This window comes from Balaenoptera acutorostrata, chromosome 8 (genome assembly GCF_949987535.1).
Source record: "Balaenoptera acutorostrata chromosome 8, mBalAcu1.1, whole genome shotgun sequence".
NCBI lineage: Eukaryota > Metazoa > Chordata > Mammalia > Artiodactyla > Balaenopteridae > Balaenoptera > Balaenoptera acutorostrata.
This window is the reverse complement of record NC_080071.1, coordinates 96,771,918-96,792,471: the sequence shown is the minus strand read 5'-3', so window position 1 is coordinate 96,792,471 and position 20,554 is coordinate 96,771,918. Positions and strand designations below refer to the sequence as shown.

At 37.9% G+C, this 20,554-nt stretch overlaps 1 protein-coding gene across 3 annotated transcripts in view; it reads right to left on the bottom strand.

Moving 5' to 3' along the window:
* EPB41L5 (erythrocyte membrane protein band 4.1 like 5) overlaps positions 1-20,554 on the bottom strand; it is a 132,623-nt gene that overhangs the window by 96,113 nt on the left and 15,956 nt on the right. For all 3 annotated transcript variants that reach the window (XM_057551669.1, XM_057551671.1, XM_057551670.1), the window contains exon 3: positions 15,329-15,433. In XM_057551669.1, coding sequence (XP_057407652.1) covers positions 15,329-15,433 — 105 coding nt within the window. The remainder of the gene's footprint in view (positions 1-15,328; positions 15,434-20,554) is intronic.

Genomic DNA, 20,554 nt, shown 5'->3' with positions numbered 1-20,554 from the left:
CCTCCTCCTTTCCAACGTTTATAACTCCTATAACTGCATTTGCTGTTATTTCTGTTATGAAATTTAATAGCAGTGGTAATAAGGGGCATCTCTGTCTCCTGCCTGTCTTTAGTAGGAATGCTTCTGTTTGTTTGTTTCTCTATTAACGTAAAGTTGTTTGTTGTACTTTAATCATCAAAAATCTGTACAGAAGGAGAGCAAAGCCCTTGAGCAACTACCAGGTCTGTTCTCACAGGGGCCGCCTGCTGGGCCACCTGTCTGCCGAATACCTACCATCACCCTGGAGACGGGCGCAGCTTCCAAAACTAGGCTAGATCTACACAGGGAGAAGGGAGGTCAATTCCGTACAGGCCAAAGTCCGTGAGGTTTATTCAAGGGGTTCTGGGGCCAGGAAGAAGGGGCTCCAAAGGTCACCGAACCCACACGAAAGGAAGTTGAGAGCGGATTATTACCTGCCCGACCTCAGAGGAGGCAAACACAGCTCACCACATCACGCCCGCAGTGCCAGGAACAAGACCTGCCCTTTCCCCTGGCTCAGGGATCTAGGACCTGCCACGGAGGGGCCACTGTTGTCGTCTCCAGCTGTGCACTTGCACAGTATTTCCCCAGTGTTCCACCAGATGACTAACATGTTGTCTACCTCTCAGCTTTGGATTCAACATCTCCATCTCCATCTGCACTCAGTGTTGTCTGAACTAAATGCCATAAACTTCAACTAATCAAGTTACTTCTCTTACTTTCTTCTGTGGTAGAGATTTGAGTGTCAGTCTTTTCTGAATGTAGTTTCACTTATGTGTATGATGAAGCAGTTAACAGCATAAATGAAGGGTTAGGTAGCTTGCTCAGAAGTGGCACACATCACACAGACTCATATTCTACTGCCAAGAGCAAGTCACGTGGTCAAAACCTAGCACCAACTGAGCAAGAAAGTATCATCCTCTTATATCAAAGGCAGGAAACAATCCTATGATATACAGTACAACATCTGATGAATTATAATGAGTGATATTGAATCATCCATGCATTTCTGAGAATAAACTCCACCTGATCATATGTACTATTTATACTTTTAATAGGCTGCTGAACATAGCATGCTGATATTTTATTTAGGATTTTTTATATAAAGAACAAGGGAAGTTTAATATATCAATATATACATACATATATATATGTACATATATAACGAACCAAGACAAGCTATCAAATTGATTTAAGAAAAAGGCAAAAAATAATTACTATTGTGTTCTTTTTCCTTCTTTTCCGAGTATTAGGAGAAATGCTACCTATGTTTCCCTTTTCTGAACATAAGTGTCTACAATCTAGGTGACTCATTCTTTTTTAAAAACTTGATTGGGCCAGTTAAAATTCTAAGCTCTAAATACGAAGTTTGAGAAACTTCATCAACCAGAGGTCACAAACGTATAGATAGATCAGAGGATTAAATCTTGGCCGAAACATGTTTTGTTTGGTCCATACTATATTTTTCATATTCTTTAAAAAAATTTTTATTATGAAATGTTCACAGGAAGCTGCAAGAGGTCCTATCTTCCCCCTTTGTCCCCCAGTGCTTACCTCTTACATAATTACAGTACAATCTTAAAATCAGGAGACTCACATTGGTACAATGTGCATACACAGTTCTATGTCACATTATCACACAGCTAGAGTCCTGAACTGATGCCACAACCAAGATAAAGAAACATCCCACTAGCACCAAGAGCTCTCCGGTAATACTCCTCTATAGGCACACCTCTCCCACCTTCAACATCCCTAAACCTCAGCAACCATTAGTTTGATCTCTCTCTCTCTCTAATTTTGTCAAGAGTGTTACATAAATGGAAGTGTACAGTATATGACCTTTTGAGATCGGCTGTTTTTATTCAACATAATGCCCTTGAAATCCATCCAAGTTGTGTGTGTCAATAGATTTTTGTTTTCTATTTCTGAGTAGTATTCCAAGGTATGAATGTGTCACAGTTTGTTTAATCATTAACCTACTGTAGGACACTGGTTTTTTTCAAGTTTTTTGCTATTACTAATAAAGTTGTCACTAACAATCACGCACAGGTTTTTGTGAAGACATAAGTCTTCATTTCTCTAGGATAAACGACCATACATACAATTGCTGAGTCACATGTAAATGTAAGTTTAGTTTTTTTAAGAAGCTGCCAGACTATTTTCCATAGCGGCTGTACCGTTTTTACACTCCCAAAACCAGTGTACGAGAGATCCAGTTTCCCCACATCCTCATCAGCATTTGGCGTTGTCACGATTTTTTATTTTAGCTCTTCTCACAGGTGTATAGTGATGACAGCTCACCAAGGTCTTATTTTGCATTTCGCTGATGTCTAGTGATGTTGAACTTTTTTGTGTGTGTTTACTTGCCATCTGTATATCCTCTTTGGTGAAATGTCTCTTCAGGTCTTTGGTTCACTTTTCTAACTGGATTGTTTGTTTTCTAAATGTTGAGTTTAGGAGTTCTTTATTACACTAGATATGAGTTCTTTGTCAGACATGTGGTTTGCAAATATTTTCTCCCAGTCTATAGCTTGGCTTTTCATCCTTTTAAGAGGGCCTTTCCCAGAGCAAAACGTTGTAATTTTTATAAAATTCATTTTATCGGTTTTTAAAAAATGGATCATGTTTTTGGTGTCACGTCGCATAAATCTTCTCCAACCCTAGGTCTCAAAGATTTTCTGCTATGTATTTCTAAGTTTATAGTTTTACATCTTATATTTACATACACTACCTATTTTTGAGTTAATTTTTGTATAGGTATAAGGTCTAGGTCAGGGTTCATTTTTTCACCTGACATCCAATTGATCCAGCACCACTATTAACACTACCCTTCTTTCACTGAACTTCTCTGGCATCTTTGTCAAAAATCAGCTGGCCATAGCCATGCACAGCTTCTTCTGAGCTCCCCATTTTGTGCCACTGATCTGCGTGTCTGAGGTTCTGCCAACACCACGTGGTCCTGTTCACGGCAGTTGTAAGTCTTCAAGTTGAGCAGAGCAAGTACTCTCACTATTTTTCTTTTTTGAAATTGTTTTTTAGCTATTCTAGATCCTCTGCCTTTCCATATTAAGTTTTAAAATAATTTTGTCTATATCTACAAAGGATTTTCTGGAATTGTGATACGAACTGCATTAAACTTGCATATTAATTAGGGAAGAACAGATTACTTTGCTGAGTCTTCTAATCCATGCACACAGCATGTCTCTCCATTTATTTAGCTCTTTTTTGATTTCTTCCATCAGCCACACTATTTTTAAAAATTTAACCACTGTTTTTAAAAAATGAAAGATTTATTCTAAAGATCTGGATTTCCAGCTTCTCTTGAAATACCTGAAGAGCCAGCAATGCTATCTGGCAACAAATGGCTAGAGCTAGGTGGTACCTGCCCCTCTGCCTCCTTTTTGTGGGGAAAAGTGATATGCTCCCTACTTCACCACAATTCCTCTACCAATCAACATGTCAGCTACAATTTATCACGGTGCTGTCTTTTTCTGTCTCTGTATCTATCAAAAATGAGAAAAGAAAACATATCAAGCATGTAGTATGATTCAAAAAAAGAGAAAAACCATACTTCTTGGAAATAAATAACACTCCCATGTCCTTAATATGCCTGCCATCTCGCTTCCCTTTTGTTCTCCTGTCTGATTCCTGTAGATTTTTGATTTTAAGACTGAATATTATTCCTTCAAAATAAATCATACATGTTCTCTAACAAATCGTTATAGTTAATTCCAATTAACAATTTTGTAAATTCTTATTGTACTAACCTAAAACCACACAGTATCAAAAGAAGAATTCTTTCTTGCCTGGCTTAAGATATATTACTTCCACGCTGGAAAGTTCTATTGTACAAGAAAATTACCCCAAATCATCCTTTTTTTTAAAAACCATTAATGTATACAGTTCTGCTGCCATAAGGCAACTCTTTACACATCCTGTTACTTTTATGACAGAGTTTCCCAAAATCCTTCATCAAGAAGGAAGGATTCATTAAATTACCATAAAGTTTTTTGCAGTCATACAATGAGATTTAATAACAAGGTTTCACCAACAGTATAAAAGATAATAAATTTTCAAAAACAGTATTATCATAAAGACTTGAAGAAAAAGCATGCAAATGAATACCATCATCTGTTTTTCCTTAAGCTACAGGTTGTTTATTTGCTAAAGAAGAGTTATTACTAAATAAGAGTCCATAGGTGGGCTTCTGGAATACTTGAATTACCTATATATGTGCAAAGAATGTTATATGTATGTGCCTTTTTCTAGGGAAAGCATCCATAGATTTTGTCATCGTAACTCAAGGTTTAAGATCATCACTGGACTATATAAAATGATACTAAATTAAGTTTAGATTTGAAAATAGAAATGGGGCAGTGTTGTGCAGTCAACTAAAACAAGGGTAACCATATATCCTAGTATGCCAGAATAATCCTGGTTTAGGCCTACTATCCCAACCCCTCCATCCAGTAAGGCACTCTACAGTGGCCTGGTTTAAAAAGTGAAGAAACAAACAGAAAATCTGAATGTAACTATAACAAGTAAAGAGATTAAGTCACTAATCAAAAAACTTCCCAGAAAAGCCCAGGCCCCAGATGGTTTCACTGGTGAATCCTACCAAGTGTTGAAATAAGAATTAACACCAGGGCTTCCCTGGTGGCGCAGTGGTTAAGAATCTGCCTGCCAATGCAGGGGACACGGGTTCGAGCCCTGGTCTGGGAAGATCCCACATGCCGCGGAGCAACTAAGCCCGTGAGCCACAACTACTGAGCCTGCGCGTCTGGAGCCTGTGCTCCGCAACAAGAGAGGCCGCGACAGAGAGAGGCCCGCGCACCGCGATGAAGAGTGGCCCCCGCTCGCCGCAACTGGGGAAAGCCCTCGCACAGAAACGAAGACCCAACACAGCCAAAAATGAATATAAATAAATTAATTAATTAAAGAAACGTTTAAAAAGTAAATAAATAAAAAAAAAAAAAAAAAAAGAAAGCTAGCCCCAAAAAGATTACGTGCTGTGTGATGCCATCTCTGTAAATTTCTTGAAATTATAAAAGTATAGAGATGGAGAATGTTACAGTGGTTGCAAAGGGTTAAGGACTGAGTTAAGGGTTAAGGAGAGGGAGGAAATCATTGCTTTAAAAAAAAAAAAAAAAAAAAAAAAGAATTAACACCAATCCTTCGTGAGAGCTTCCAAAAAATAGAAGAGAGAAGACTTTCCAATTCATTCTGAGGCCAGTATTGCTCTTACTGAAACCAGACAAAGATATCACAAGGGGGAAAAAACACAAAAAACTATAGACCAATATTCCTTATGAATATGGACATCAAAATCCTCAACAAAATCAAATCAAGGAACATATATAAAGGATTATACGCCATGACCAAGTGAAATTTATCCCAGAAATGCAAGGAAGGTTCAATACATGAACAAAAATGTCAATGTAATACATATTAATAGAATACAGGAAATATACCATATGATCTTCTCAATAGATGCAGAAAAAGCATTTAACAAAACCCAACACCCTTTCTTGATAAAAAACGTGCAATAAAATAGGAATAGAAGAGACCTTCTTCAAAATGATAAAGGGCATCTATAAAAATCCCACAGGTAACATCATACTTGATGGTGAAAGACTTAACGCTTTTCCCCTAAGATCAAGAATAAGACAAGAATGTCCACCCTTACCACTTCTATTCAACATTTTGCTAAAGGTTCTAGACAGGGCACTTAGGCAAGAAAAAGAGATAAAAGAAAAAGAAATAAAAAGCATTCAGATTCAAAAGGAAGAAGTAAAACTGTCTCTTTTTGCTGATGACATGATCTTATACATAAAACACATTAAAAACTAATAGGGCTTCCCTGGTGGCGCAGTGGTTGAGAATCTGCCTGCTAATGCAGGGGACACGGGTTCGAGCCCTGGTCTGGGAAGATCCCACATGCCACGGAGCAGCTGGGCCCGTGAGCCACAACTACTGAGCCTGCGCGTCTGGAGCCTGTGCCCCGCAACGGGAGGGGCCGCGATAGTGAAAGGCCCGCGCACCGCGATGAAGAGCGGTCCCCGCACCGCGATGAAGAGTGGCCCCCACTTGCCGCAACTAGAGAAAGCCCTCGCACGAACCGAAGACCCAACACAGCCAAAAATAAATAAATAAATAAATAAAGTAGCTATAAAATTAAAAAAAAAAAAAAAAACTAATAAGTTCAGCAAGGTTGCAAGATACATATGTGAAAATGAATTCTATACACTACAATCCAAATAAAATCCAAAAATGATAACAAGAAAATCACATATTACAATAGCATCAAAGGAATAAAATGCTAAGAATAAGTTTAACCAAGAAGGTAAAAGACATGTAAATTGAAACTATAAAACATTGTTTTAAGAAATATAAAGACCTAATACATGGAAAGACATTCCGTGATCACGTATAATACTTAACATTGTTAAGATGACGACGCTTCCCAAATAGATATACAGATTCAATGCAATTCTGGTAAAAACTCCAATTACCTGATTCACAGAAAGAAAGACAAGAAGAAAAGGCAGAGGGCTATGTACCAGATGAAGGAAAAGATAAAACCCAAGAAAAACAACTAAATGAAGTGGAGATAGGCAACCTTCCAGAAAAAGAATTCAGAATGATAGTGAAGATGATTCAGGACCTCGGAAAAAAAATGGAGGCAAAGATTGAGAAAATGCAAGAAATATTTAACAAAGACCTAGAAGAATTAAGGAACAAACAAACAGAGATGAACAATACAATAACTGAAAAGAAAAATACACTAGTAGGAATCAATACCAGAATAACTGAGGCAAAAGAACGGATAAGTGACCTGGAAGACAGAATGGTGGAATTCACTGCTGCAGAACAGAATAAAGAAAAAAGAATGAAAAGAAATGAAGACAGCCTAAGAGACCTCTGGGACAACATTAAATGCAACAACATTCGCATTATAGGGGTCCCAGAAGGGGAAGAGAGAGAGAAAGGACTCGAGAAAATATGTTAAGAGATTATAGTCAAAAACTTCCCTAACATGGGAAAGGAAACAGCCACCCAAGTCCAGGAAGCACAGAGAGTCCCATACGGGATAAACCCAAGGAGAAACATGCCGAGACACATAGTAATCAAATTGGCAAAAATTAAAGACAAAGAAAAATTACTGAGAGCAGCAAAGGAAAAACAACAAATAACATACAAGGGACCTCCCATAAGGTTAACAGCTGATTTCTCAGCAGAAACTCTACAAGCCAGAAGGGAGTGGCATGATATACTTAAAAGTGATGAAAGGGAAGAACCTACAACCAAGATTACTCTACCTGGCAAGGATCTCATTCAGATTCGATGGAGAAATCAAAAGCTTTACAGATAAGCAAAAGCTAAGAGAATTCAGCACCACCAAAGCAGCTCTACAACAAATGCTAAAGGAACTTCTCTAAGTGGGAAACACAGAGAAGAAAAGGACCTACAAAAACAAACCCAAAACAATTAAGAAAATGGTCATGGGAACATACATATCTATAATTACCTTAAACGTGAATGGATTAAATGCTCCAACCAAAAGACACAGGCTTGCTGAATGGATACAAAAACAAGACCCATATAAATGCTGCCTACAAGAGACCCACTTCAGACCTAGGGACACATACAGACTGAAAGTGAGGGGATGGAAAAAGATATTCCATGCAAATGGAAATCAAAAGAAAGCTGGAGTAGCAATACTCATATCAGATAAAATAGACTTTAAAATAAAGATTGTTACAAGAGACAAGGAAGGACACACTACATAATGATCAAGGGATCAATCCAAAAAGAAGATATAACAATTATAAATATATATGCACCCAACATAGGAGCACCTCAATACATAAGGCAACTGCTAACAGCTATAAAAAAGGAAATCGACAGTAACACAATAATAGTGGGGGACTTTAATATCTCACTTACACCAATGGACAGATCATCCAAACAGAAAATTAATAAGGAACCACAAGCTATAAATGACACAACAGACCAGATAGATTTAATTGATATTTATAGGACATTCCATCCAAAAACAGATTACATTTTCTTCTCAAGTGCACACGGAACATTCTCCAGGATAGACCACATCTTGGGTCACAAATCAAGCCTCAGTAAATTTAAGAAAATTGAAATCATATCAAGCATCTTTTCTGACCACAACGCTATGAGATTAGAAATCAATTACACGGAAAAAAAGTAAAAAACACAAATACATGGAGGCTAAACAATACATTACTAAATAATCAAGAGATCACTGAAGAAATCAAAAAATACCTAGAAACAAATGACAATGAAAACACGACGATCCAAAACCTATGGGATGCAGCAAAAGCAGTTCTAAGAGGGAAGTTTATAGCTATACAAGCCTACCTCTAGAAACGAGAAAAATCTCAAACAATCTAACCTTACACCTAAAGGAACTAGAGAAAGAAGAACAAACAAAACCCAAAGTTAGCAGAAGGAAAGAAATCATAAAGATCAGAGCAGAAATAAATGAAATAGAAACAAAGAAAACAATAGCAATGATCAATAAAACTAAAAGCTGGTTCTTTGAGAAGATAAACAAAATTGATAAAACCATTAGCCAGACTCATCAAGAAAAAGAGACAGAGGACTCAAATCAATAAAATTAGAAATGAAAAAGGAGAAGTTACAACAGACACAGCAGAAATAACAAAGCATCCTAAGAGAGTACTACAAGCAACTCTAGGCCAAAAAAATGGACAACCTGGAAGAAATGGACAAATTCTTAGAAAGGTATAACTTTCCGAGACTGAACCAGGAAGAAATAGAAAATATGAACAGACCAATCACAAGCAATGAAATCGAAACTGTGATTAAAAATCTTCCAACAAACAAAAGTCCAGGACCAGACGGCTTCTTCACAGGTGAATTCTATCAAACATTTAGAGAAGAGCTAACACCCATCCTTCTCAAACTCTTCCAAAAATATTGCAGAGGAGGGAACACTCCCAAACTCATTCTATGAGGCCACCATCACCCTGATACCAAAACCAGACAAAGATACTACAAAAAAAGAAAATTATAGACCAATATCACTGATGAATATAGATGTAAAAATCCTCAACAAAGTACTAGCAAACAGAATGCAACAACACGTTAAAAGGGTCATACACCATGATTAAGTGTGATTTATCCCAGGGATGCAAGGATTCTTCAGTATACACAAATCAATCAATGGGATACACCATATTAACAAACTGAAGAAGAAAAACCATATGATCATCTCAATAGATGCAGAAAAAGCTTCTGACAAAATTCAACACCAATTTATGATAAAAACTCTCCAGAAAGTGGGCATAGAGGGAACCTACGTCAACATAATAAAGGCCATATACGACAAACCCACAGCAAACATCATTCTCAATGGTGAAAAACTGAAAGCATTTCCTCTAAGATCAGGAACAAGACAAGGATGTCCACTCTCACCACTATTATTCAACACAGTTTTGGAAGTCCTAGCCACAGCAATCAGAGAAGAAAAAGAAATAAAAGGAATACAAATTGGAAAAGAAGAAGTAAAACTGTCAGTGTTTGCAGATGACATGATACTATACACAGAGAATCCTAAAGATGCTACCAGAAAACTCCTAGAGCTAATCAATGAATTTGGTAAAGTAGCAGGATACAAAATTAATGCACAGAAATCTCTTGTATTCCTATACACTAACGATGAAAAATCTGAAAGAGAAATTAAGGAAACACTCCCATTTACCACTGCAACAAAAAGAATAAAATACCTAGGAATAAACCTACCTAGGAAGACAAAAGACCTGTATGCAGAAAACTATAAGACACTGCTGAAAGAAATTAAAGATGATACAAACAGATGGAGAGATATACCATGTTCTTGGATTGGAAGAATCAACATTGTGAAAATGACTATACTACCCAAAGCAATCTACAGATTCAATGCAATCCCTATCAAATTACCAATGGCACTTTTTACAGAACTAGAACAAAAAAAATCTTAAAATTTGTGTGGAGACACAAAAGACCCTGAATAGCCAAAGCAGTCTTGAGGGAAAAAAGTGGAGCTGGAGGAATCAGACTCCCTGACTTCAGACTATACTACAAAGCTACAGTAATCAAGACAGTATGGTACTGGCACAAAAACAGAAATATAGATCAATGGAACAAGATAGAAAGCCCAGAGATAAACCCACGCACCTATGGTCAACTAATCTATGACAAAGGAGGCAAGGATATACAATGGAGAAAGGACAGTCTCTTCAGTAAGCAGTGCTGGGAAAACTGGACAGCTACATGTAAAAGAATGAAATTAGAACACTCCCTAACACCATACACAAAAATAAACTCAAAATGGATTAGAGACCTAAATATAAGACTGGACACTATAAAAGTCTTAGAGGAAAACATAGGAAGAACACTCTTTGACATAAATCACAGCAAGATCTTTTTTGATCCACCTCCTAGAGTAATGGAAATAAAAACAAAAATAAACAAATGGGACCTAATGAAACTTAAAAGCTTTTGCACAGCAAAGCAAACTACAAACAAGATGAAAAGACAACCCTCAGAATGGGAGAAAATATTTGCAAATGAATCAACGGACAAAGGATTAATCTCCAAAATATATAAATAGCTCATGCAGCTCAATATTAAAAAAGCAAATAACCCAATCAAAAAATGGGGAGAAGACCTAAATAGACATTTTTCCAAAGAAGACATACAGATGGCCAAGAGGCACATGAAAAGCTGCTCAATATCACTAATTATTAGAGAAATGCAAAACAAAACTACAATGAGGTATCACCTCACACCAGTTAGAATGGGCATCATCAGAAAATCTACAAACAACAAATGCTGGAGAGGGTGTGGAGAAAAGGGAACCCTCTTGCACTGTTGGTGGGAATGTAAATTGATACAGCCACTATGGAGAACAGTATGGAGGTTCCTTAAAAAACTAAAAACAGAGCTACCATATGACCCAGCAATCCCACTACTGGGCGTATACCCAGAGAAAACCATAATTCAAAAAGATACATGCACTCCAATGTTCACTGCAGCACTATTTACAATAGCCAGGTCATGGAAGCAACCTAAATGCCCATCGACAGATGAATGGATAAAGAAGATGTGGTACACATATATGATGGAATATTACTCAGACATAAAAAGGAACGAAATTGGGTCATTTGTAGAGACATGGATGCATCTAGAGACTGTCATACAGAGTGAAGTAAGTCAGAAAGAGAAAAACAAACATCATATATTAATGCATATATGTGGAACCTAGAAAAATGGTACAGATGAACCGGTTTGCAGGGCAGAAATTGAGACACAGATGTAGAGAATAAACGTATGGACACCAAGGGGGGAAAAGCAGCAGGGGGTGGGGGTGGGGTGTGATGAACTGGGAGATTGGGATTGACACATGTACACTGATGTATATAAAATTGATGACTAATAAGAACCTGCTGTATAAACAAACAAAGAAACAACTCCAATTGCCTTCTTTGCAGAAACAGGCAAGCTGATCCTAAAATGTATATGGAAATATTAGTGACTCAGAACAGCCAAAACAATCTTAAAACAGAAGAATGCAATTGAAGGACTCACACTTTCCAATTTCAAACTTACTACAAAGTTACAGTAATCAAGACTATGTGGTGCTCACATAAGGACCAACATATAGATGAATGGAAAAGAACAAAGAACCCAGAAGTAAACGCATGTATCTACGCTCAACTGACTTACAGTAAGTGTGTCAAGACCATTCAATGGGGAAAGAATAATCTTTTCAACAAGTGGTGCTGCTAGGACCACTGGATATCCACATGTAAAAGAATGAAGTTTGACCCCTACCTTACAGCATATACCAAAATTAACTCCAAACAGATAAAGAAGAAAACATACCTAAATCTTTGTGACTATGGAATAGGCAATAGTTTAACTCTTACAACTCAACAATAAAAAGGAAATAACCCAATTTTAAAGTGGGTAAAGAATCTGAACACATTTCTCCAAAGAAGATATACAAATGGTCAATACACACATGAAAAGATGTTCACATCTTTTCCATTAGGGAAGTGCAAATCAATACCACAATGAGACCACTTCATACCAACTAGTTAGAATCAAAAAGAAGGGGAAATGTTGTGTTAGTGAGGATATGCAGAAATTGGAACCCTTACACACTGCAGATAGGAATGCGGAATGGTGCAGTCACTATGGAAAAGTTTGGCAGTTCCTCAAAAAGTTATACAAGAAAGTTACCCTATGACCCAGTAATTCCACTCCTAGATACATACCTGGAAGAATTATGTTCAACGCAAAAACTTGTACACAAATGTTCACAGCAGCATTATTCATAATAGCCAAAAATGAATAAACCTAAATGTCTATCAGTGAATGAATAAAAATGTGGTATATCCCTACCGCGGAATATTACTCACCTATAAGGATCAAGCACTGACACGTACTACAACATGGAAGAACCTTGAAAACATTATGCCAAGTGCATTTCCAGATTCAAAGGCCACGTATTACATGACTCCATTTGTATGAAATTCTCAAAACAGGCAAATCCATACAAACAAAAGATTAGCCTTTGCCAGGGGCTGTGGGGAGGAGGAATGGGGAGTGACTGGTAAATAGGGAGCCTCTGGCTACAAATGACACTCTGGGGACAAGTGGCACAACTTGAGTGGGGTCTGAGGATTAGATGGTGGCAATGTCACAATGATAACTTCCTGGTTCTGATGCCTGTATTGAATTATGCGGGAGAACATGCTTGTTTGTAGGAAATTCAGGGGTAATGGGACAGCCTACCTGCAACTGTATCTCAAATGGTTCCAGAAAAAGAGCTATGGAAACCACTGGGTTAACTTAGTTTACATAGATGATCCTGGCCAAAAATCCACATGATCTATCACGTTCATTATCTTCACCAACAAACTGAACTGTCGTAAAGCATCAATTTTGTTTAATTCTGGGGTTAAATCTGGCCATGCTCTGAATAACTGACACTCATCTCTATGTTCACTTATGTCACAAGACTGTTACGGAAGCAAGTGAGTCAGCACTTTCAGAATACCTGAAGTGCTATCTAGAGTTCATCTTCCATAGCTTTCATCCACCAATTATTGTTCTTCCAGCTCAATTCACAAAGAGTATTTTAGTGACAGCACAAGTAGAAACTGAAAAAAACATAAGACTATATAAATTTAATCTTACTGCCTAGATTTCTGAGCATTGAGAGAGAGAAACTAAAACTAAAAAAAGTAGGGATCACAAATTCTAATGCTGGCTTTACCAGACACTTGTTATGACCAGAAGAAGAGCACTATATGTGTATCAAATGAGAGGAAAAAATATGGGATCTAGTAATTCAGTAATTGCTGATAGTAGCAAAGAATAAATAATGCAACTTAGGAAGGGCTGCATGTCTGTTTCTTTCCACAATTACTTAAATACTTTAAGAAATGGAAAGAAAGTACCTGAAACATAACATTGGCACACTTCTACCTCTTTTCCCTCACAACCCCTCAAAAAACAGGAGGCTGTGTGATTTCCCCCAAAATCATTTATTCTTTTCATCTGGCTGTAAGATTTTAACTCCATTATTCTAGAGATGAGAGTTTAATGATATTCAACTCACCAGTTAACCAAGCCTTTATCAAACTAAGTAGCAGAGAATTCAATTCAGTAAATGGTCTTGTGGGCTGTTACCACATGCTGGGTAACAGAGGTAACTAACTCACTCCCTGCCCTTAGGGGGTTTCCTCTAATAGAAAAGAAATAAGGTTCAAAAGAAGAATGAAAGAAATGCCTCCTAGACTAAATCTATCCAGCGATCAGAACTCTGAAACTATGGAAAACAGCTTTTCAAATTTTTTCATGTTTATGTGTGCACACATATCCAGATTTTTTAAAAACAGAAGAATTCAATTACACTGTTTTGTAACCCTTTTTATTTTTACATCATTTGTGTCAATTAGTATACTTAAAAATCACCGTTTTTAATGGGCTGCAGGTATTCCACTGTAAGGATGTATCAAAATTTACCTCACCAATACCCTGCAGCTAAATGCTCATGCTTATTTTTTTAAATTAGGGATCAGGGGAAATCAAGAAAACAGCTGCAGCTAACATTATTAACAGCTGTACATTTAGCTAAGATGCTCTATAAAACCATCCTAGGAGTTCATCTCCAAGACATGTGGGTTTATAAAGTATCTTACAGAGATATTCCAGTTAATTTATCAATCACACCAAACGCCCCCCCCCCCACAAAAAAAACCCACTCCAAAAGAAACTTGAGAATTCTTATTACGTAATATATTTGTCCCTATGGGTCGGGTCCTAAACACTGCAATTACTGTCACTAACACACACACACACACACACACACACACACACACACACACCCATCACAAACTTCCAGAAAACAAGCCTTAAGGTCTTGATATCCTTCTCCCTGCTCCCTCACTCTCCCGGCTACTGTGAATGCCCTACTCTAGGCCCTAATATTACTTTTATCCCCGAAGTGTTTGCACTGACTCTCTCTGACTTCGTTCTCTGCCCACTCCAAACAATCCTACACAATATTCCTATATAAAACTTCCTAAAGAAAAATATAACTTCCCTGCCTGAAAAGTTCCTAATCCCAATTATTAGAGAATAGTGCCAATTTATTATTAACACTTTTGCTATTCAGTTTGGCCACTAATCCACCTTCCAATCTTAACTACTACTCTCTTGCAAATACCCTCCCGTCAAATCCTACTAAAGTACTCAATTCTTTGAAAAGCCTCCAACTTCCTACCCTATTACATATGCCGTTCTCTCATCTCAAATGCACACGTCAAAGAACGTCTATTTACAGATAATCACAGATCTGGAAGGGATCTTAGGGATATCCTAGTCCTCTCACCTTAATTTGCAAACTAGGAACTTCTGTCACTCATTCACCCAAGAGCCCAGAAACCTCCCATCCCAGCATCCTGAAGACACAGTGGTAACTCTAGTATGCCCGAGACCAATCCACCGGTTGAGATTTCGAAGTCTCATCTGCAAAGATCATGCTCTAGCAATTTGGCTTACGGCCAGAACTCTTTTTTTTTTTAAAGAGGCACTTCAGGTTATTCTTAAGCAAGGCGTCAAAGCTTCAGACCATAATAAGAAAAGCACAGGAAAAAAGAAGACATTGAGTATGTGTATAGCCTTAGTAGCACTTAGCACATCATCTGACAATTTTCATTTCTGTCCCCATTTTAGAGCCTCCAAAAAAGATACTCACTGCTACTTGTGCCGAATCCATAAATCTCAGTCCAAAATAGTCGCTTTCAATAAGGTCCAAGTGGTACATAATCTGATCAAACAGCTCTTGTCCTTTGGCTTTTTTCTGAAATGGCAAGAAAATAAATCAGTAAGTGACTTATAAGATCAACAAGTCTGAACTGAAGATGGTTTTAATTACACAAGATCTCTTAAAAAAAAAAAAAGTTGCAACACCAAGTATTACCATGTAGCCGGTAATGGGGAAGATACCATGGTTTTCCAATAAACCATTTAAGGCCAAAAGAGAATTTGTGATCTATTATGTGCTTTCCTGGATAGTGTTACTTCCTATCAACCAACAAATATTACTGTGTACCTAACACTACGTGTAAGAAGAAACTCTTGTCTTGTCAATTTTTAGGGTCCCTACTTTAAAGGAGCTTTATAATAACTGGAAAGAGAAAACAAGAAATCTTAGAACACTTAAGCACAAACCATGTGGAACCAACTATATTTGCCAGAGAAGAGAAGAGAGAGTCACTGAGACTAGAATCATCAGTGAAGACTTGAAGATCGGTCTTAAACTGGAAAGAATGTAGGGTAGGAAATAGCAAAAGCAGAAATGGAAGGTGGGAGGGAAAATGGACAGCGAGAAAACTACTGATAAACTCAGAAGACACCAAACTGGAGGGAGTCAGGGCGATAACAAAGAAGCTTGCGCAGAAAAAGCAGGTGGCAGAGTGTGCTCTCAGGACCCCTGAGGGATCCCAAGAAGAAAGATCCACATGGTCCCAGGATTCTCCCCACGTACCTCAATCAAAACAACATACTGCAACAGAGTGAATACAGGAGATAAGAGAATCTAAGTACTGGTCTATTAAATCAAGCATTAAAGAGACTGGTAAAAGTGCATAAAATAATGCTACTCTTCTCACTAAATTCTTTTGTTGTTTAGTAAGATAGTTATTTTTCATAAAAATGTTACTTTTGTTAACCTATAAGGGGTATATTATTGCTATTTTTAAATTAACCAGTAAAGTTTTTCTTTAATTTTTCAGTTTTTTTTTTTTTTTTTGGGCCACACCACGTGGCATGTGGGATCTTAGTTCCCTGACCAGGGATCAAACCTGTGCCCCCTGCAATGGAAGCGCAAAGTCTTAACCACTGGACCACCAGGGAAGTCCCTAATCTTTCGGTTTTAATTTCTAATATGGTAACTATCCATAAATACAACCTTTTAAGTAAAAGCACTGTTGAGATCCTCAATTTTCATATATGTTGTATCCATGCCCCTCCCCCTAGTTTTAAATTATTTAGAATATTTCCCATTAAAAAAAAATGTAGATTTTTTCATTGAATCATCAATTTCTGCCTTTTAACTGAAAACTTGATTATTTCAACTTGTCCACTGCTTTTTCTGCACTTTCTACATCCTTTCTATTTGATAAACTGTCATCCTTTTATCAAGACAGAACTTTACCAGGGCCTCATGCCCCCCAGTCACCCCTCCACCCAATCCTCATCAGGTTTTATGGATATTCTTCCTCTTTTTCTTTTCTTTTCTTTGGTCATGGTTAATCTTTTTTAAGACAACAACTTTACTTTGGTATTCAATCATTCTTTACATGTCTTACACGTGTGCATTACACATACCTAGCAGCATCTGCGAGATTTCTCTACTCATTTGAGTTTTTCCTCAAGAAATGTTTCCCGTGTGGGACTTTATATGTAATCTTCTATGTTTGAGAATATTTTAATCATGCTCTTATACTTGAGTGACAGTTGGCTGGATATAAAATTCAAGGTTCAAAGTTACTTTCTGTCAATACTCTATTACTCAAAATACATTACTCTATCACTCAAAATATATTACTCTATGGTCTTCCTACAGTCTATGTTGCCACTGAAAAGTGTGATGTCAATTTCAGCTTTTTTTTTTTTTTGCCACACTGTGCAGCATGTGTGAGATCTTAGGGATCAAACCTGTGCCCCCTGCAGTGGAAGCTCGGAGTCTCAACCACTGGACCGCCAGGGAAGTCCCTCATTCCTTTTTAAAGCTGAATAATATTCCACGGTATGTATACAGTCGGCCCTCCGTACGGCAGGTTCCGTATCCTTGGATTCTGGTATCTGCAGCAGGTCCTGGAACCAATCCCCCACAGACACCGAGGGACGACTGCAGGCCATTTTGTTTACCGACTCATCTGTGGATGAGCACTGGGTTGTTTCCACCTTCTGGCTACTGTGAATAACACTGCTGTGAACAGTGGTATACAAGTAACTGAGTCCCTGCTCTCCATTCTTTTGGGTACACACTTAGGTGTAGAATACTGTAATTCCATGTTTAACTTTTTGAGAAACCGCCGAACAGTTTTCCGTAGTACCTGCACCATTTTACATTCCTACCAGCAATGAACAGGGTTCCACTTTTTCCACATCCTCACCAACACTTGTTATTTTCTGGATTTTCTTTTTTTGTGTTGGTAACAGCCAACCTAATGGGTGTAAAAGGGTATCTCATGTGGTTTTGATTTGCATTTCCCTAATGCCTAGTGATGTTAAGCATACTTTCATGTACTTACTGGCCATTTGCATATCTTCTTTGGAGAAATATTTATTCAAGTCCTTTTCCTATTTTTGATTTGACTTGCTTTTTCGTTGTTGAGTTGTAGGAGTTCTTTATATATTCTCTATATTAATCCATTATCAGATACACAATTTGCAAATATTTTCTCCCATTCTGTGGGTTGTCTTTTTACTCTCTTGATAGTGAGTATCCTTTAACGCACGAAAGTTTTTAATTTTGATGAAGTCCAACTTATTTATTTTTTCTTGTGCTGCCTACATTTTATTGTCATATCCAAAAAAACACTGCCAGATCTAATGTCATGAAGATTTTCCCCTATGTTTTCTTCTAAGAGTTTCATAGTTTTAGCTCTCACACTTAAAATTTTGTCATTCTGATTCTACACCCACTCGGATGTGTCCGTGCCTTCCTCACAACCAAGCAATTAACTCAGTTCTCCAAGGAGACTGACTGCGTGTCAGACAAACTCAATTCTCACCCTGTCTCCCTGGAGAGAGCATCAGACTCCACCGGTTACGAGCTCAGTCCCACAAGACTGCTCCCACTTCCGATGCCGATCGCAGGTCCAGGTTGCTATGGGTGTGTCTGACCAACTGGCTATTAAACGGCTTCTCATGACCCCCTCCTTGGCTTCAATGAACTTGCTACAACAGTTCACAGAACTCAGGAAATCAGTTTACTCACTAGATTAACAGTTTATTACAAAGGATATCAGCAGATACAAATTAACAGCCAGATGAGGAGATACACAGGGCGAGGTCCCAAACACAAGAGCTTCTGTCCCAGTGGAGTTTGGGACCCAGCACGTGGAAGCGTTCTGGTTCACCAACCCAGAAGCTCTCCAAACCTGTCCTTCTGGGTCTTTATGGAAGCCTCATTAAATAGGCATGACCGATTAAATCACTGGCCACTGGGGACTGAACTCAATCTCTGGCCCCTCTTCCCTCCCAGCTGGGGTGGGGGTGGGGGTACCAGCTTCTAACCTCCTAATCACATGGTGAGTCCCCCAGTCAACCAGTCCCTATCAGTGGGCTACCTAGGGGCTTTGTTAACATAACAGAAACACTTTCAGGGCTCTCCTGACTTAGGAAATTCCAAGGGCTTTAGGAGCTCTGTGCCAGAAACACGACAAGGATCAAATATATATTTATTATAAATCACAATACCACAGTCTTCTTTGATCCATTTTGAGTTAATGTTTGTATATGGTGTAACATAACAATCCAACTTCATTCTTTTGCATGTGGATATTCAATTTTCCCAGCACCATTTGTTGAAAAGACTCTTCCCTCATTGAATGGTGTTAGCACCTCTGCAGAAGATCATTTGACCATGTATTCGAAGGTTTATTTCTAGACTCGCCATTCTGTTCCATTGGTCTGCATGTCTGTCTGTATGCTAGAACCACACTGTTTTCATTACTATAGCTTGGTAATAAGTTTTCAAATCAGGACATGCAAGCTCAACCTTTTCCTTCTTTTTCAAGACTGTTTTGGCTATTTGGAGTCCCTTGAGATTCCATATGAATTTTAGGATGGTCTCTCCTATGTGCGCAAAAAATGTTCTTAGAATTTTGATATGGAGTGCACTGAATCTACAGATCACTTTGGGTAGTACTGTCCTCTTAACAATATTAATCTTTCAATCCATGAACATGGGTTATCTTTTCTTTAGATATTCTTTCATTTCAGTAACGTTTTGTAGTTTTCAGTGTACACGTTTTTTGCCTCCTTGGTTAAACTTATTCCTAAGTGTTTTATTCTCCTTGATGCTATAGTAAAGGAATTATTGTCTTAATTTCATTTTTGGATTGCTCACTACTAGTGTATAGACGTGCACTTGATTCTTGTTGGCTGATCTTGTATCCTGCAACGTTTCTGAATTCTTTTATTAGCTCTAATAGTTTTACTGTGGAATCTTTAGGGTTTCCTACTTATAAGATCAAGTCATCTTGAACAGAAATAATTTTACTTTTTCCCTTAGAATTTGGATGCCTATCATTTCTTTTTTCTGCCTAACTGCTCTGGCTAGAACTTCCAATACTATGTTGAATAATAGTGCTGAAAGCAGGCATCCTTGTCTTGTTCCTAATCTTAGGGGAATAGAGACTTATCTTCCATTTCTTAACTTTTCTCTTATGCTTCCTATTTTGTACTTTCTTTCCTCCTATGAGAAGAGTTCCTAAATATGATCTTCCCACTCACTAATTTGTCCTTTATTTTAAATTTGTCTCCTTATTTTGCTATATTCATTAGGATGAATAAGCTTCTCTGGATTATGTGTAACAACAGAAAGAGCTCAACCCTAGTCTGTATCAGCTCCATTTAGCTCTGAGAAATTAGTGGGGGTGTAGGTGAGTCCTAGAGGAGAGGCCCAAGAATCAGAAAACCATAGTCAATCACTTCCCATTCAACAAACAACTTTTCAGGTCTGTGATTCACTCCCATTCCAAAGGGAAGGGGAAAGGAACACTAGATACATTCCTTTCATTATAATGTATCACTCCCTGAAAGTTTGATGGAAGAGGGGTAGGGAATTCAGTCAGGTAAAGAAATTTTAAGGGACTTCCCTGGCGATCCAGTGGATAAGACTTTGCCTTCCAATGCAGCGGGTGCGAGTTTGATCCCTGGTCAGGGAGCTAAGATCCTACATGCCTCA